At 38.2% G+C, this 18515-nt stretch overlaps 1 protein-coding gene across 1 annotated transcript in view; it reads left to right on the top strand.

Moving 5' to 3' along the window:
• The window catches only part of pwp2h (PWP2 small subunit processome component), a 104728-nt gene that overhangs the window by 27252 nt on the left and 58961 nt on the right, over positions 1-18515 (top strand). Inside the window, exons 8-9 of the mRNA XM_034010878.3 lie at positions 1804-1947; positions 4872-4942. Coding sequence (XP_033866769.3) covers positions 1804-1947; positions 4872-4942 — 215 coding nt within the window. The remainder of the gene's footprint in view (positions 1-1803; positions 1948-4871; positions 4943-18515) is intronic.

The following is an 18515-nucleotide window of genomic DNA, read 5'->3' as shown; positions in this document are numbered from 1 at the left end:
ATGTCGACCTGTTCCTATCCAATTTTAAATAACTTTAGCCTAACAGAGGCAGAAGTGTCAAAGGGACTAGGAGCTCTTAAAATAAACAAATCCCCTGGGCCGGATCAGATCCTCCCAATAGTACTCAAAGAAATGAAAGAAGTTATTTACAAACCGGTAACCAAGATCATGCAACAGTCTCTTGACACCGGGGTTGTACCGACAGACTAGAAAATAGCAAATGTAATTCCGATCCACAAAAAAGGAGACAAAACCGAACCAGGTAACTACAGACCAATAAGCCTGACTTCTATTATATGGAAACTTATGGAAACTATAATAAGATCCAAAATGGAAAATTACCTATATGGTAACAATATCCTGGGAGACAGCCAGCATGGTTTTAGGAAAGGGAGATCGTGTCTAACTAACCTACTTGACTTTTTTGAGGATGCAATATCGAACAATGGATAACTGCAAAGCATACAACATGGTTTATTTAGATTTCCAGAAAGCTTTTGACAAAGTCCCGCATAAAAGATGACTTCTCAAACTGAACGCAGTAGGGATTCAAGGAAATGCATGCACATGGATTAGGGAGTGGTTAACATGTAGAAAACAGAAAGTACTGATTAGAGGAGAAACCTCAAAATGGAGTGAGGTAACCAGTGGTGTACCACAGGGATCAGTATTAGGTCCTCTGCTATTCCTAATCTACATTAATGATTTAGATTCTGGTATAGTAAGCAAACTCGTTAAATTTGCAGACAACACAAAAATAGGATCAGTAGCAAACACTGTTGCAGCAGCAAAGGTCATTCAAAATGATCTAGACAGCATTCAGAATTGGGCAGACACATGGCAAATGACATTTAATAGAGAAAAGTGTAAAGTACTGCATGCAGGCAATAAAAATGTGCATTATAAATATCATATGGGAGATAGTGAAATTGAAGAAGGGAACTATGAAAAAGACCTAGGAGTTTGTGTTGACTCAGAAATGTCTTCATCTAGACAATGTGGGGAAGCTATAAAAAAGGCCAACAAGGTGCTTGGATATATTGTGAGAAGTGTTGAATTTAAATCAAGGGAAGTTAATGTTAAAACTTTACAATGCATTAGTAAGACCTCACCTAGAATATTGTGTTCAGTTCTGGTCACCTCGTTACAAAAATGATATTGCTTCTCTAGAAGGAGTGCAAAGAAGAGCAACCAGAATTATTCCGGGTTTAAAAGGCATGTCGTATGCAGACAGGCTAAAAGAATTGAATCTATTCAGTCTTGAACAAAGAAGACTACGCGGCTATCTGATTCAAACATTCAAAATCCTAAAAGGTATAGACAATGTCGACCCAGGGGACTTCTTTGACCTGAAAAAAGAAACAAGGACCAGGGGTCACAAATGGAGATTAGATAAAGGGGCATTCAGAACAGAAAATAGGAGGCACTTTTTTACACAGAGAATTGTGAGGGTCTGGAACCAACTCCCCAGTAATGTTGTTGAAGCTGACACCCTGGGATGCTTCAAGAAGCTGCTTGATGAGATTCTGGGATCAATAAGCTACTAACAACCAAATGAGCAAGATGGGCTGAATGGCCTCTTCTCGTTTGTAAACTTTCTTATGTTTCTATCCTGAGTTAAAGGAATGTCTTCAGCTTTTTGGTTATAACTGTTCTGATGACCAACAAAGTTCTTGTAAAATATATTGTAAAAATATAATCTATATTAGTCAAATATCAAGACCTTGAAATGTCCCCTCAAAATCATTCAAAAAAATGTGTAACATGACTTAAACACGACTGTTATTGTTTTTCCTTGAACAGGTATTTTTTTAATAAGGAAGGTGAGTTCAACAACCTAACATCTGCTGCCTTCCACAAGAAAACACATATCCTGGTGACCGGCTTTGCTTCAGGGATATTTCATCTTCACGAGCTGCCAGAGTTCAACCTCATCCATACCCTCAGGTGAGCACATTGCCCATTCCAGACCCCAATACAGTAGACAGGATCAGTTACCTTTTTCAGTCCCACTGGACCCTTGCATAACACTGCCACAGAAACAGATAGAAGTCCAAATATAGGGACACATTAGCATTGTAACTGTTCTACAATCCTTGCAGATTGTATGTGTTTCTGAATAGGAAAACCCTCTTTCAAGTCTCTTCTAAAACATAATTGTGCGTATAATAAATGGACAAAAAAACGGAAACACCAATGTAAAGTCACTCAATAGGGCACTGGGCCGCTATGGAATCCCGCTCTGTGGAGTTCTCGGCGGACCGTTTTTAATGAAACTGGCTGCCCGCGCCCCAGGTTGAAATTTGCAGTCAGTTGATCTGCAGTTGCTCGTCTGTTTTGCCTTGCACTTCGAATTAATGCACGGATATCATGATCCTGGAGTATGCGCTTCCGCCCACTGTTGCCCTTTGCTGATGATGTCTTTCCCTCTGAGTTCCATGCCGACATCACCTTAGACACCTTTGCTCGTGAAACATCAGCAAGTTGAGCTGTCTTGGTCACTGAAGCTCCTGCCAAACGCGCCCCAACAATCACCCCTCTTTCAAAGTCACTGAGGTCTCCTCTTGCAGCCATGCTAGCCATAATTATAGGCAACCATGCCTGTCCAGCATTTTTATACATGACCCTGAGCATGCTGAGATGTTATTTGCTTAATTAAAGCATGAGTCACACCTGTGTGGAAGCCCTTGCTTTCAATATACTTGGTGTCCCTCATTTACCCAGGTGTTTCCATTTTTTTGTCCACTACCTGTGCATGTATGTATGCATGCATGCATACATACATACGAGCAATACAGTTTTCTTTTTTTTTTTTGTAGAATATATCTTGTTAACTTCTGGGTTTCTTACAGTTTGAAGCATTAAGCAAAGTTTTGTAATGGTCAGAACATTATATATATATATATATATATATATATATATATATATATATATATATATATATATATATAGCTCTGGAAAAAATTAAGAGACCACTGCAAAATTATCAGTTTCTCTGGTTTTACTATTTATAGGTATGTGTTTGGGTAAAATGAACATTTCTGTTTTATTCTATAAACTACTGACAACATTTCTCCCAAATTCCAAATAAAAATATTGTCATTTAGAGCATTCATTTGCAGAAAATGACAACTGGTCAAAATAACAAAAAAGATGCAGTGTTGTCAGACCTCGAATAATGCAAAGACAATAAGTTCATATTCATTTTAAAACATTAGTACTGTGTTGTTTAAACTTAGGAAGAGTTCAGAAATCAATATTTGGTGGAATAACCCTGATTTTCAAGCACAGCTTTCATGCGTCTTGGCATGCTCTCCACTAGTCTTTCACATTGATGTTGGGTGACTTTATGCCACTCCTGGCGCAAAAATTCAAGCAGCTCGGCTTTGTTTGAGGGCTTGTAACCATCCATCTTCCTCTTGATCACATTCCAGAGGTTTTCAATGGGGTTCAGGTCTGGCGATTGGGCTGGCCATGACAGGGTCTTGATCTGGTGGTCCTCCATCCACACCTTGATTGACCTGGCTGTGTGGCATGGAGCATTGTCCTGCTGGAAAAACCAATCCTCAGAGTTGGGGAACACTGTCAGAGCAGAAGGAAGCAAGTTTTCTTCCAGGACAACCTTGTACTTTGCTTGATTCATGCCAAAGCTGCCCGATTCCAGCCTTACTGAAGCACCCCCAGATCATCACCGATCCTCCACCACATTTCACAGTGGGTGCGAGACACTGTGGCTTGTAGACCTCTCCAGGTCTCCGTCTAACCATTAGATGACCAGGTGTTGGGTCAAAGCTGAAAATTGGACTCATCTGGGGGTGCTTCAGCAAGGCTGGAATCGGGCAGATTTGTCTTTGTGAAGGACGCATGAATCAAGCAAAGTACAAGGTTGTCCTGGAAGAAAACTTGCTTCCTTCTGCTCTGACAATGTTCCCCAACTCTGAGGATTGGTTTTTCCAGCAGGACAATGCTCCATGCCACACAGCCAGGTCAATCAAGGTGTGGATGGAGGACCACCAGATCAAGACCCTGTCATGGCCAGCCCAATCTCCAGACCTGAACCCCATTGAAAACCTCTGGAATGTGATCAAGAGGAAGATGGATGGTTACAAGCCCTCAAACAAAGCCGAGCGCTTGAATTTTTGCGCCAGAAGTGGCATAAAGTCACCCAACATCAATGTGAAAGACTAGTGGAGAGCATGCCAAGACGCACGAAAGCTGTGCTTGAAAATCAGGGTTATTCCACCAAATATTGATTTCTGAACTCTTCCTAAGTTAAAACATTAGTATTGTGTTGTTTAAAAATGAATATGAACTTATTTTCTTTGCATTATTCGAGGTCTGACAACACTGCGTCTTTTTTGTTTTTTTGACCAGTTGTCATTTTCTGCAAATAAATGCTCTAAATGACAATATTTTTATTTGGAATTTGGGAGAAATGTTGTCAGTAGTTTATAGAATAAAACAAAAATGTTCATTTTACCCAAACACATACCTATAAATAGTAAAACCAGAGAAACTGATAATTTTGCAGTGATCTCAATTTTTTCCAGAGCTGTATGTATGCATGTATGTGTATGTATGTATTTTTTAGAATCTAATGCAACAATATTATGATTAAGTTCTTAAGGATCATGCTGGGTCATTTTAGGTTTAAAATATATCATTTAAATACTTTAGGATATTGTTTGAACAAAGACCTGGACTAACACTGCCCATGACAAAAAGAATGCTCATAGTGTAACCCTAAGCTATGGAAAATTCCATCCAATTATTATTATTTTTTTTTTTGTATCTTTCAAACTAAAAGAAGGCTCTGCCAAAAGGGCATTGTGCATTTAAAAAGGTATTTACAGGAAGTATTTTATTGTCAGTATTTCAGACCAGAGGATCGCATCAATCTCCATCAACAGTATGGGTGACTGGATTGCTTTTGGTTGTGCAGGTATGTTGACATTTTCAAACTTTGCTGCACTGCGACCCCCTCCTAGCATTAAAAGTGAATACACAACCCCACTGCCCTGTGTTATTGCAGAATAGTTATTGATAAGTAAAACATACATTGCAAGACAATATCAACAAATCTAATATATAGCCATTAGTTATTTTTAATTCACAATACAAATCGCAAGAATTTTTACAGCCAAAAGTACAAATAATTTTAACATTTAAAAAAATGCATTATTAACTTAATGGGAGGGGTGAGCATGCATGGGTGAACACAGAAAAGGCACGAGTGCTTTCAGAGCTACAGATGATAGGTCTGGATATTCTTGTCACACACAAATCCAAAAGTAAGCAAGAGGTTGTTCCTTTTCAGGGAAGTACCCTCGAAACTGAACCTGAAGGCTATCCAGGTGGCTGACGATAATGGGTTGCAAGTCACTCTTTGACAAGGCACTCATCCAAAAAGTTATCTAGTAAAAAGAAATGCTTCCAGGTGCCATGGTTTACGCGATTGTACCACAAGGACAGCTTCTTGATCCAGCTTTAGATTTAGTCGGTGAGAGAAAGGACAGATGTGTCTCATCCTTGGAGTGACTTATTAAGAATATTTAAGCGATCAAAAATATCTGCCAGATAAGATAGCAAAGCAAGCCATTTAGCATCTACAAGCTTTTTGGGTGTGGTTTTTTTTTTTACTGCTGATCTGGTCCTTGTTGTGGCACCACGTTTGCTGCAGTGCCACTCTTCCCCTTCATTACTCCTGTTTCCAAAACTTTTCTTCAGAAAAAATGTCAATTTTTTGATATTTATAAAGCAACTTTTTGGACTCGCGTCACAACAAAAATCGCAGAGGCTGGACTAAACACTACAGAAGTGTATTCCGTTGATTGGCTGACATGACAAGTTGGTTGCTAGGCAACCAGTTCAGAACATTCAAGAAAAGGCAGGTAGGGCGATGGACTCCATGGGAGTAAAGACTGAATAAAAAGTGCCAATAATAATGAATTAACGTAATGTTTCTTAAACTAAAATATTTTTTTAAATTGCGCAGGGACCCACAGTTTGAGAACCGCTGAACTATAAAATCAAATCCTGTTTGTACAGGGCTTGAAGTTAACTTTTCCATCCACTAGCATCCAGGGCTAATGGATGGAAAAATCCACCAACCCCACACATTTCACTTCTCTAGTATAATGTTTGTTGATACATGAAAAATTCACAGTCTGTGTTGCAATGTATGTTTAATATATTAAATAAGAGAACAAGAGAAACTGCATAAACAAGCAACTATTAGAACATTAAAAATTACATTCATTGTGACAATTCAGGCAATACATTTCTTTCTTACATAGCGCCTTTCACAATAAATCGCCTCAACGCGTTTACAGAAATTAATACACAAAACAATTTAGAAAAATAGTAAAAGATGATCAAATACCCTTTTAAAATATATACATAAAATAATTTGAATTCTTACATTAAAACCGTAATAAAATAAGTAGTATAAAAATAAAGTACCATGAAATAGGATGATCCATTTCCCTTTAAAATATTTGTGCTCAATTATAAAATGTGTTTTTAATCTTACTTTAAAGGCAGCAAGAGATGGTGCCTCCGTTACAAATGGTGGCAGATCATTCCACAACTTTGGGGCTCTAAAGCTGAATGCCGTGCCACCTGCCTTCTTTCTCTTTATCCATAGAATACTAAACCTTCATCCTGTGATCTAAGAGAGTGACTAGTGACACATTGGATCTGCAAATCTTTTAAAAATAGAGGCACAAGGCCATTTAAAGCTTTATAAGTTAACACTAGAAGGACCGGAGATATACTCATACCTAGAAGCCCCCGCAGCAGTCTTTGACAGCTGTATTCAAAACACTGTAAATAGTATAACGAACAGAGAAACAGTCTGATGTAAAAAAAAAAATTGAGTACGTTACATAAACATCTGAAAAACTGAAGCATAAACATGGAATGAATATGGATTTAATTAGGAATTTTTGCCACTGATCAACACAAAAAAAGTCCATAATGTCAAAGTGAAAAATAAAATCTACAAATTGTTCTAAATTAATTACAAATACAAAACAGAAAATAATTGATTGAATAAGTATTCACCCCCTTGAGTCAATATTTGGTAGAGACACCCTTGGCAGCAATTACAGCCATGAGTCTATTTGGATAAGTCTCTACCAGCTTTACACATCTGGACACTGCAATTTTTGCCCATTCTTCTTTGCAAAATTGCTCAAGCTCCATCAAGTTGGATGGGGACCTTTGGTGAACAGCAATTTTCAAAAATTTCCACATACTCAATTGGATTGCAGTCCGGGCTTTGACTGGGCCACTCCAGGACATTGACCTTTTTGTTTTTAAGCCACTCCAGTGTGGCTTTGGCTGTATGTTTGGGGTCATTGTCCTACTGGAAGATGAATCTTCTCCCAAGTCCCAGGTCTCTTGCAGACTTCAGCAGATTTTCCTCCAGGATTTCTCTGTACTTTGCTGCATCCATTTTGCCCTCTATCTTCACGGGCTTTCCAGGCCCTGACGCAGAGAAGCATCCCCATAGCATGATGCTGCCACCACCATGCTTCACGGTAGGGATGGTGTTCTCAGGATGATGTGCGGTGTTAGGCTTGCGCCAAACATAGCGCTTAGAGTTGAGGCCAAAAAGCTCTATTTTGGTCTCATCAGACCATAGAATCTTCTTCCACTTGGTCTCATAGTCTCCCACATGCCTTCTGGCAAACTCTAGCCGAGATTTGATGTGAGTTTTTTTCAACAATGGCTTTCTTTTTGCCACTGTCCCATAAAGGCCAGTTTTGTGAAGCACCGGGCTATTGTTGCCGTATGCACAGCGTCTCCCAGCTCAGCCGTAGAAGACTAACTCCTTTACAGTTGCCATAGGCCTCTTGGTGGCCTCCCTGACTAGTGCCGTTCTCGCCCTGATACTCGGTTATTGAGGTTGTGCCATATTCTCTCCATTTCTTAATAATGGACTTTACTGTGCTCCGGGGGATATTCAATGCCTTGGAAATGTTCTTATATCCTACCCCTGATAGGTGCTTTTGAAGAACCTTATTCCGGATTTGCTTTGAATATTCCTTTGTCTTCATGATGTAGTTTTTGTTAGGAAATGTACTAACCAACTGTGGGACCTCCCAGAGACAGGTGTATTTAACCTGAAATCATGTGAAACACCTTAATTGCACACAGGTGGACTCCATTCAACTAATTATGTGACTTCTAAAGACAATTGGTTGCACCAGAGCTTATTTAGGTGTGTCATAGCAAAGGGGGGAATACTTATGCAATCAATTATTTTCTGTTTTAATTTGTAATTAATTTAGAACAATTTGTAGATTTTATTTTTCACTTTGACATTATGGACTTTTTTTGTGTTGATCAGTGGCAAAAACTCCTAATTCAATCCATTTTGATTCCATGTTGTAACAAAATAAAATGTGGAAAAGTCCAAGGGGGTGAATACTTTTGAGAGCCACTGTGTGTGTATATATGTATGTGTGTGTGTGTGTGTGTGTGTGTATATACAGCTCTGGAAAAAATTAAGAGACCACTGCAAAATTATCAGTTTCTCTGGTTTTACTATTTATAGGTATGTGTTTGGGTAAAATGAACATTTCTGTTTTATTCTATAAACTACTGACAACATTTCTCCCAAATTCCAAATAAAAATATTGTCATTTAGAGCATTCATTTGCAGAAAATGACAACTGGTCAAAATAACAAAAAAGATGCAGTGTTGTCAGACCTCGAATAATGCAAAGAACATAAGTTCATATTCATTTTTAAACACCACAATACTAATGTTTTAACTTAGGAAGAGTTCAGAAATCAATATTTGGTGGAATAACCCTGATTTTCAAGCACAGCTTTCATGCGTCTTGGCATGCTCTCCACTAGTCTTTCACATTGATGTTGGGTGACTTTATGCCACTCCTGGCGCAAAAATTCAAGCAGCTCGGCTTTGTTTGAGGGCTTGTAACCATCCATCTTCCTCTTGATCACATTCCAGAGGTTTTCAATGGGGTTCAGGTCTGGAGATTGGGCTGGCCATGACAGGGTCTTGATCTGGTGGTCCTCCATCCACACCTTGATTGACCTGGCTGTGTGGCATGGAGCATTGTCCTGCTGGAATAACCAATCCTCAGAGTTGGGGAACATTGTCAGAGCAGAAGGAAGCAAGTTTTCTTCCAGGACAACCTTGTACTTGGCTTGATTCATGCGTCCTTCACAAAGACAAATCTGCCCGATTCCAGCCTTGCTGAAGCACCCCCAGATGAGTCCAATTTTCAGCTTTGCCCAACACCTGGTCATCTAATGGTTAGACGGAGACCTGGAGAGGTCTACAAGCCACAGTGTCTCGCACCCACTGTGAAATGTGGTGGAGGATCGGTGATGATCTGGGGGTGCTTCAGCAAGGCTGGAATCGGGCAGCTTTGGCATGAATCAAGCAAAGTACAAGGTTGTCCTGGAAGAAAACTTGCTTCCTTCTGCTCTGACAATGTTCCCCAACTCTGAGGATTGGTTATTCCAGCAGGACAATGCTCCATGCCACACAGCCAGGTCAATCAAGGTGTGGATGGAGGACCACCAGATCAAGACCCTGTCATGGCCAGCCCAATCTCCAGACCTGAACCCCATTGAGAGCATGCCAAGACGCATGAAAGCTGTGCTTGAAAATCAGGGTTATTCCACCAAATATTGATTTCTGAACTCTTCCTAAGTTAAAACATTAGTATTGTGTTGTTTAAAAATGAATATGAACTTATTTTCTTTGCATTATTCGAGGTCTGACAACACTGCATCTTTTTTGTTTTTTTGACCAGTTGTCATTTTCTGCAAATAAATGCTCTAAATGACAATATTTTTATTTGGAATTTGGGAGAAATGTTGTCAGTAGTTTATAGAATAAAACAAAAATGTTCATTTTACCCAAACACATACCTATAAATAGTAAAACCAGAGAAACTGATAATTTTGCAGTGGTCTCAATTTTTTCCAGAGCTATATATATATATATATATATATATATATATATATATATATATATATATATATACACACACACACACACACATTTTACAAATCAAAACAAGAAAATGTATGTAAATAAACGTCGGAACAGACATTGGTTTATAACATACATATTCATAAAACTGAAATGATAGCAATACAACTTTTCAACAACAATCTGTTTATTATCAGATGCACAAAAGCAACTGAACAACGTAGATAAATAAACTTAGAAGAGAACATTTTACAGAAGCGCACAGCACAAAAGTTATAAACAAAAAAAACGTTGTTCTTTTTTTTCGACAAAATGGTATTCCTTTACCTTGAGTCTAAGGCTGTTCACAATCAACACAGATAATGCGCTTCTCCATGCCGATTTCTGCACAGGGCACAGCTGTTCGAAGTTTTATTTTTATTGCACTTGCCAACCTGGCATTGGCGTCTCTTGCGGCTCACAGCGGTTTCCAGCTTCAGCTGTGGGTACACGCTTCGCAGCCTCCCTTTGTTCCAAATGCTTCTTGCGAAGTTCCTGTGGTAACTGTAAAATATATTCTCTATTTGGTAAATTCTTCTCTGTGCATTCTTTGTAAAGTACCCAGGAGTTGATGGTTGCTAGGTCTAATACATTTTAAAACACCTGAACAGGCCACCATTGGGAGCCAGCTTTCACAGAATATTTCCGTGCCATCTGATCCAAACATCAATTTCATATTTTGTTGCGTTGTAAAACTCCACAGTCTCTGGTATTTATTTTCACTATTCTCGATGCTAATTGACTGACCAAAGCAGCGCAGCTGGCAAGCAGGCACCAGCCTTTCAAAAGGCTGATTGAAAAACAATAGAGTGTCAGTCATTAACTCAGGCAGAGTAGAGACTAATCTCATTACAGCTAAACACATTGCGGACTGGAAAATAAAAATAATAAAAAAGAATACCGTTCTGTATAATGAAAATACAATTGTTTTCTGTGTGGTCGTCAATGTGACTGCTCCCGGGGCTTTTAGGTATAATGTAATATAGCTCCTTTATTTCTGCACTCCCGTGTTTTATGCTTTGTGAGAATATTTAATACATATGGACAGAAAGGTACATGAACGCACAGCCCCAGAAACACAAATTAAACAGGCATGATGGCCAAACAAAAGGTTTTTAAAACACAAACAATAAACATAAAGCAAAACTTACAAAAATAAGGTTTCCAGGCTGAGCTTTGCCTTCACTGGATTGCAAAATTAACAAAAAACCAGCACACAAAGAAAAATCACCCTTGCTTCCTCAGCTACCTCTCCCTACTGAGGCGCTGACGCCTCCTTTTATGTCAGGTGGCTGGGTGCTAATTGGTTATTTTATTATTCCCACCTGAAACAATAAACCTGGGCAGGGAGGAGAATTTAACCTCATCCTTGCCAATATTTACAAGGGCAGAGCAGGGCTCTGCTACACCTATGTACTACTGAAGGCTTTACACTGTGGCTACATTTTAACATTGATTATTTCAGTTTACATGTGTGTTGATAAAAAAAATGAATACTACAGTAAGTTACAAAGATGTTCACTGTACTGAAAAAACAGTACATGATAGAGAGCAGCACTAAACATACAGAGTACAGTTAACTTTCCACAACTTTGGTTCAATGGAATTAAAATAACATAAATTGCATAGCAGGGCTCAATTTTAAGGCTTAAGACTCAAGACAAATGCTTCCAATATACTCGGTGGTCCGTAGGACAAGTGCTTCATAAATATTAAATATTCTGTAAGAAAGCTGATGCTTCCTGTATATGTGTGTGCTGGCATCTATGCAGTGGTAGTAGCTAAAGATCATACAGATGCTGGTAACCAGCGAACACCCCTTTTGCAATGTACATAGCTACATAGCTGTGTTTCACCAGTCAAATTGCAGTTTCAGTCAGCCGCACGCAGTACTATGATGGGATGTTGAGCGTGTACACCTCTATTTTGTAGTTGGGGGATGAACTTGTATTGTAACACTTAATGTATTTGCTCCTGGATAAGGGCGTCTGCTAAGAAATAAATAATAATAATAATAATAATAATAATAATAATAATAATAATAATAATAATAATAATAGTTCAGCATATTTTCCATTTGTTTGGCTTTCTTGAAATTCACGTCAATAAATTTAATTACTTTACAAGTTTTGTTGCTTGTTTTTCAAATGGGCAATATGCAGTGCAAACCCACAGTTAAAACTGCCTGTCACCTTGAGCTAACCAAGCTATGTTGGTTTGCAGTGCTGTTCTTTGGAAACAAGCTTTAAGCACTACATATACTAAAATAGGTTTCAGTTTGTTAAAATTGAGGAATAATCCTCCTCCTTTTTTTTTTTTTTTTTTTAAATATGAACTTGCATGTGGTGTCCTGTAGTGTTCCGTTCTTGGACCAATTTAGGTTTCCCTGTATATGCTGCCCTTGGGCGATACTCCAGGAGTGCAAATCTTTTTGAAAATTGGTGTTAAAAGATTTTGAAAATTTAGCAGAGCCAACTGGTGCTCAGTTATCAAACCCTGTCCTAATCAAGCAATCCTCACAACTTCCCACATGACATGAACCTTCTCTCCTGTGAAATAAACATGTCTACTGGCGCCAGAATTGAATGTTGTACTAGTACAGTACAACACATGTACAGTGAGAACTCGACAGAGTATAAGTCAAAATGGAGCTGTTTCTGAAACGTCAACGAAAGGAGCCTGAGGAAGAAAACAAATGCAGTGATGCTTCCACGAGTACCAGTGCCACAAGTACCACCTGTACAAACGAGCAGCCATCCTCAGTGAAGGCATCAAAATCTAAATCTCGAAAATATGATGCTGAGTCCATTCAGTTTGCGTTTTCTTGCATTATGAAGAAAGACGGCCTTGATTACCCACAATGTGTGATGTGCTTCGAAATTCTATCTAATGAATGCCTCAAGCCATCAAAGTTGAAACGGCATTTACAACAAAAACACCAAATGAAGCTGGGAAATATATAGATTTTTTTTAAAAGAAAGGAATCCCAAATTTTAAAACATGTGAGTACTTTTAAGCGGCACTTTACTGTTCCAGAGAGAGCCTTAAAGGCGTCTTTTCTAGCCTCCTACCACATTGCTTGCACAAAAAAACCCATACAGTTGGGGCAGAGTTAATTTTGCCAGCGACTGTAGATATTGTTCGTGAAATACTGGGTGAGGAAGCAGTCTAAAAAATTGAAGTGGTGCCGTTGTCAAACACTGTGTGCCAGAAGATGTTTCTGCTCAACTTTTGGATAGGTTGCGTGCTAGCCCATACTTTGCCTTGCAGTTAGATGAAAGTACAGACGTTGCAAATGCTGCACAGCTACTCGTATATGTTAGGTTTATTAGAGAAGGGGGTGAATTTGTCGAAGAATTCCTTTTCTGTAAAGAATTACCAGGGAGAACAACTGGTGAGGAAATATCCAGAGTGCTAGATGGATATATTCAAGAGAATTCAATAGACTGGTCTTGATGTGTGGGAGTGTGCACTGACGGTGTGGCTGCTATGACCGATAAACGTAATGGTGTTGTAGCTTTTATAAAGACAAAATCTCCAAATGCCGTTGCAGGTCATTGCATGCTTCACCGTGAAGCACTTGTTGCCAAACGTATGGATGATGAGTTTAACCAGCTGCTGCAAGAAGTGACAAAAATTGTCATTATGATAAAAGCTAGGCCCCTGAAACACAGAATGTTTGCTGCGCTTTGTAGTGAAATGGGTGCAAGCCACGAGCACTTACTGCTCCACTCTGAAGTACGCTGGCTGTCAAGGGGGATAGTCATGCAACTTCGACATGAGCTGAAGCAGTTCTTATCAACAGAGAATAGCCAACTCGCAAGTTGTTTTGAAAATCCTACATGGATTCTGAAACTAGTGCACTTGTTGGCTATATTTGGACAGTTAAATGCTCTGAATCAAAGCATCCAAGACCGTGATGTAACCGTATTAAATATGCAAGACAAAGGTAGAGCATTCACTAAAAAAATTGCCCTCTGGGAAAATAAACTTAATGAAGGAGTGACAGAAATGTTTCCACTTTACATGAAGAACTTAAATCTTCCAGCATGAGCAATAGCAGCATTCTGCCACTCATTGTGCCTCATTTGATTCATCTGCAACATTACTCCAGTGAATACTTTCCAGAGCTCAAACAAACATTTGAATTGGATCCCTTTTGATTCTGAAATCAATACAAACCTGGACCTGAAATCCCAAGAGGAGTTGATTGAACAGTCAAAAAATGGGACTTTAAAGATTAAATTCTCTGCTGTTCCGTTACCACAGTTCTGGATACACATTATGGATGAGTACCCTGTTAGCGAAAAAGCTGTAAGACCTGTTTTTACCCTTTGCTACAACATATATGTGTAAGACTGGGTTTTCCACACTGACAGCACTGAAGACAAAGCAGAGAGCACGTCTGCATGTGGAGAGTGACAAGAGAATATCATTGACTGGAATGAAACCGCGATTTAATGACCTGAATTACCAAGCACACCCATCCCATTAGGCATGCAGAACCCAGAGTACTTTAAATTTACTTAAATTTATTTTTATCCTCGTACCTTTTTGATTTATCATTTAGTTTGTTGTTTGCAATAAGAATACGGTGATCTGCTCAGTAGCTACAAGAAAAAACGTTGGCACTACTACTGGTCTGCCTTTACGCTACCATATGTCTTTTTCTCATGCAGTGAGACATAATGTGTGACTAAGTGTATTTTCTGTAGTGATGATATTACCCGTGTAATGTATATGTAGTACATTATATGTAAGTTTTAAAAAAATGTAAGTCACAATGGCTAAAGGTGTCTGCAGCTAAATTACTTAATAATAAAAATGATAAAGATGTCTACTAATGACTAAATAATAATACAGATTCATTGGGTGGGGGGGCCTCAGCCAGGATTCCGAATTTTTTGGGGGGCCTTGAGCTGAGAAAGTTTGAGAACCCCTGCCTTAGATGTTTGTTCACTGTTACAGTTGATGTATTTATCTATACGTCCCTATGTGTGGTTGCTGCTAACATGTTCTAAGGACCTGTCGTTGTTATGAGTGATTAGGAAAGGGGAATCGTGTATAACTAACCTACTTGACTTTTTTGAGGATGCAACATTGAAAATGAATAATTGCAAAGCATACAACATGGTTTATTTAGATTTCCAGAAAGCTTTTGACAAAATCCCGCATAAAAGATTAATTCTCAAACTGATCGCAGTAGGGATTCAAGAAAATGCATGCACATGGATTAGGGAGTGGTTAACATGTAGAAAACAGAAAGTACTGATTAGAGGAGACACCTCAAAATGGAGCATTAATGAATGGGTTAACTCTGTGTTTGCTTTCACTTTGAAACTTTTTACTATGTCTCCTACGCACACCAGCTGTATAATTGGCTCATCGAGGTGAGTGGCTCTCGTGGCGACATGTTCTGGCATAATTGAGATACCACTTTATTACATTGAAAGTCTTAAATCGAGTGTATGCAATCTATGGTAATAACTTTTACCCTTGTACATGGTACTACATAAACATGAATGTGATTTCTAGTAATCCGTGTATTGCAGTGTTTTGTGGCAGATTGCAAGCACCGGCCAAAAAGGGGGGCTACTCCTGATTTCCTATAGTAGCTCATGTTAATCTCCTAAAGAAGTGGTAGTTAATGAGAAACAACGACATGGCAATGTATGTCTGCTCAGAATCTTGGAAGACTGAAAATAAATGTAAGGACTGGTTAGTTCCATGAATATTTTTTGAAACAATGTGTGTTTTTCTGGGGTTTTTTTTGTATAAAATGCAAAAGAAAAAATGGAACACATGAAAAATAAATAGAAAACAAAATACAGCTTATGGCTTACCATGTTTGTATTCAAATTTACTATCAATTAATACTGCTTCTTATGTCTAATTTAGAAATTTCTTCACATTTTTTTTCTTCTGTCTCACTTGGTATTATGGTGTCTATATAAAATGTGACATTGTTTGTTTTTGTGCCTCAAATATAATTTCTGTGTTTCACTGGTGTCTGGTTCTGTCTTTCACCACTAGAAATTATTGCAAAAACCAAACAGTTTGCTTACTTTGAAATTTACTGTGTACTAAGACACGTTTGTGGTTTTAAAATTCTAATATAACTATTACTTTGTAATTACTTTTCATACACAGTAACTTTTACTTGCTCTTTAAAATCATAAAAAAAATTAACAAAGTTACACCTCTCTTGAATTTTGTGTCCCTATTAAAGCACATATCTAGGCCCAGGATATGCATTTTTAGACACCTGCAAAACCCTGAAATTCATTTTCGGTGGGGGGCGTTGCCACGTGCACTCGCGCTGGGGTAGGAACCCCATACCCCCCTTGCCTTCTACTTAGGATTTCTAGCCTCCTACTTTAAATGAAAATGAAAAAACTGTAATGTAATTCACTAAAATACCCAAAGCCACCACTGCTTGGACGATTAAGATAAAATAATAAAAAAAATACAGGGTCAGCTGTAAGAACAAAAAAAAGAAAGTTTTAAGCTAAATGACAATGTTTGAAATCTGAATCAAATATACATTTTTGGACTTAACCGCTAATATTTTACTTTTTCTCACAAATAGTTTTCTCACTAGTACTAAACTCATCAATGCATATTTGTTGGCCGTGATTTGAGCATTGTGGAAGCATGCGCGCCTGCGTACTGTAAATATGAAGCGTGATGCACATGGAAATGCATACCTGAAAAAACAACGTCAAAGAACTGCTGCAAAATAAATAAAATCAACATAGCTAAAAAAAATAATTAAAAAAAGGGTAGCAAGTAGCTTTGGCAAGCAGTGCAAAAGAATCGGATTTAGATGATGATTTAGTTATTTACACCAGCAAAAAAAACGAAGTCATTAGTCTGGACGTTTTTTGGCTTAAAGAATGCAGACGGCTTGGTAATCGAGGATTGCTTTCCAGTGTGCCGAACCTGCAAGAAAAAAATTGCTGCAAAAAATGGAAATACATCCAGCATGTTTGTCCACCTCTGTGATCATCATCCCACACTCTACATAGAGACAGTGGGAACTACATCTTCCAATGGAAGTGACAGTCTACTAAGAGAGATTATATATATATATATATATATATATATATATATATATATATATATATATATATATATACAATTTATTTTTATTTATTTTTAAAGCTTTACGTGGCTTTGCAAAGCAACCTGTCAGGTAGCTAGTACTACAAAAGGTTGATTTTATAATAGTAGATACTTTATTTTGCTATAGTGTTTAGATATTCAGGTGCACAAGGATCAGATTATACACAGCTGAGCAATACTGTAGGAGTCTGGGTATCATATTTGTTTTGTTAATTTGTGGGGGGTTAATACATATTTTTTAAACGCAATAACTTTACATGTGCCTTTTTAAGTGTCCAAATTGTTAGTGAAAATTGTGAATATTTCAAGGGTATTAAGTCCTATATTGCTACTGTAAGTATGATGTTTTGAGTGTGAATAGCTGAATAAGACATTAGTTTTAGTCTGGCAGTGGACCTCCAAACCCCAGATTATGGTATTAAGGTTTTTTTTCTGCTGATTTATACTTGGCCAGGGCATGTATTTTAGACATTTTGTCATCCATGGGCAATTTGAGATGTATCCCATTAGGGCTTTTTTTTTACGTTTACCCCCTCATACATATAGCTATCCACATGATTCTGATTTGATAACACTTTTGTATCTAGTCTACAATACAATATTGTATTATAACAACTTGTATTATGACCTCAAAAATGGTACCTCAACCTTCCTACTGGTCCAAGTGGTGTTTTGCAACCCCTACAATTCACATTAATTGATACAATAAATAGCTACAACATAGTTTCATTGTTTAGAGCTATTACAGAACGCATGCCTTTTGAACAGATAACCAATAAGGCCAGTCAAATGCACTTGGCCACTAAAACTATCTTGAGTATTAAAACAAACATATTAATACAGTGCTCTAAGTGGCATTTAGTGTTTTATGCCCTTAAGTACGATTCTGATTTTACACATGATTCTGGCTAATGAGCCTATGTCTGGGTTTTCATCATCCTCATCATCTGCTGGAGCTGTATGCGTGAGCGCGTTGCAGTAACCGATAGTAACTTTGCGTCACTGCAATTTACTGGCCAGTCATCTTAAAACTCTTATCTGTTTGGAGCCAATGGATATTGCCTCATGAACATTGACTGTTGAAGGGGTGACCTTACCGGAAACAGTGTTCGCAATGTTTTCCAGATGGGTGTCTGGTTTCATTGGACCGATTAAAAAGTTGTAGTTCATGGCGAATACCTTCTCATCAGTTGCTATTCTGGATTTCATTTCTTCTAACGACTAGTTCTACGAGACTGAGCATTGTTCATCGCCACTGGTAAGTGCACTTGAATCAAATATACCCCTCATAACCTCTTCTGCAACCATAACATGACATTTTTAGGGAATTTATTTCCACTGAGCATCTTTGGCACACCAGCAAACACCTCCC

Source organism: Acipenser ruthenus, chromosome 8, assembly GCF_902713425.1.
Source record: "Acipenser ruthenus chromosome 8, fAciRut3.2 maternal haplotype, whole genome shotgun sequence".
NCBI classification, from domain to species: Eukaryota; Metazoa; Chordata; class Actinopteri; order Acipenseriformes; family Acipenseridae; genus Acipenser; species Acipenser ruthenus.
This window is presented reverse-complemented; position numbering and strand designations above follow the sequence as displayed.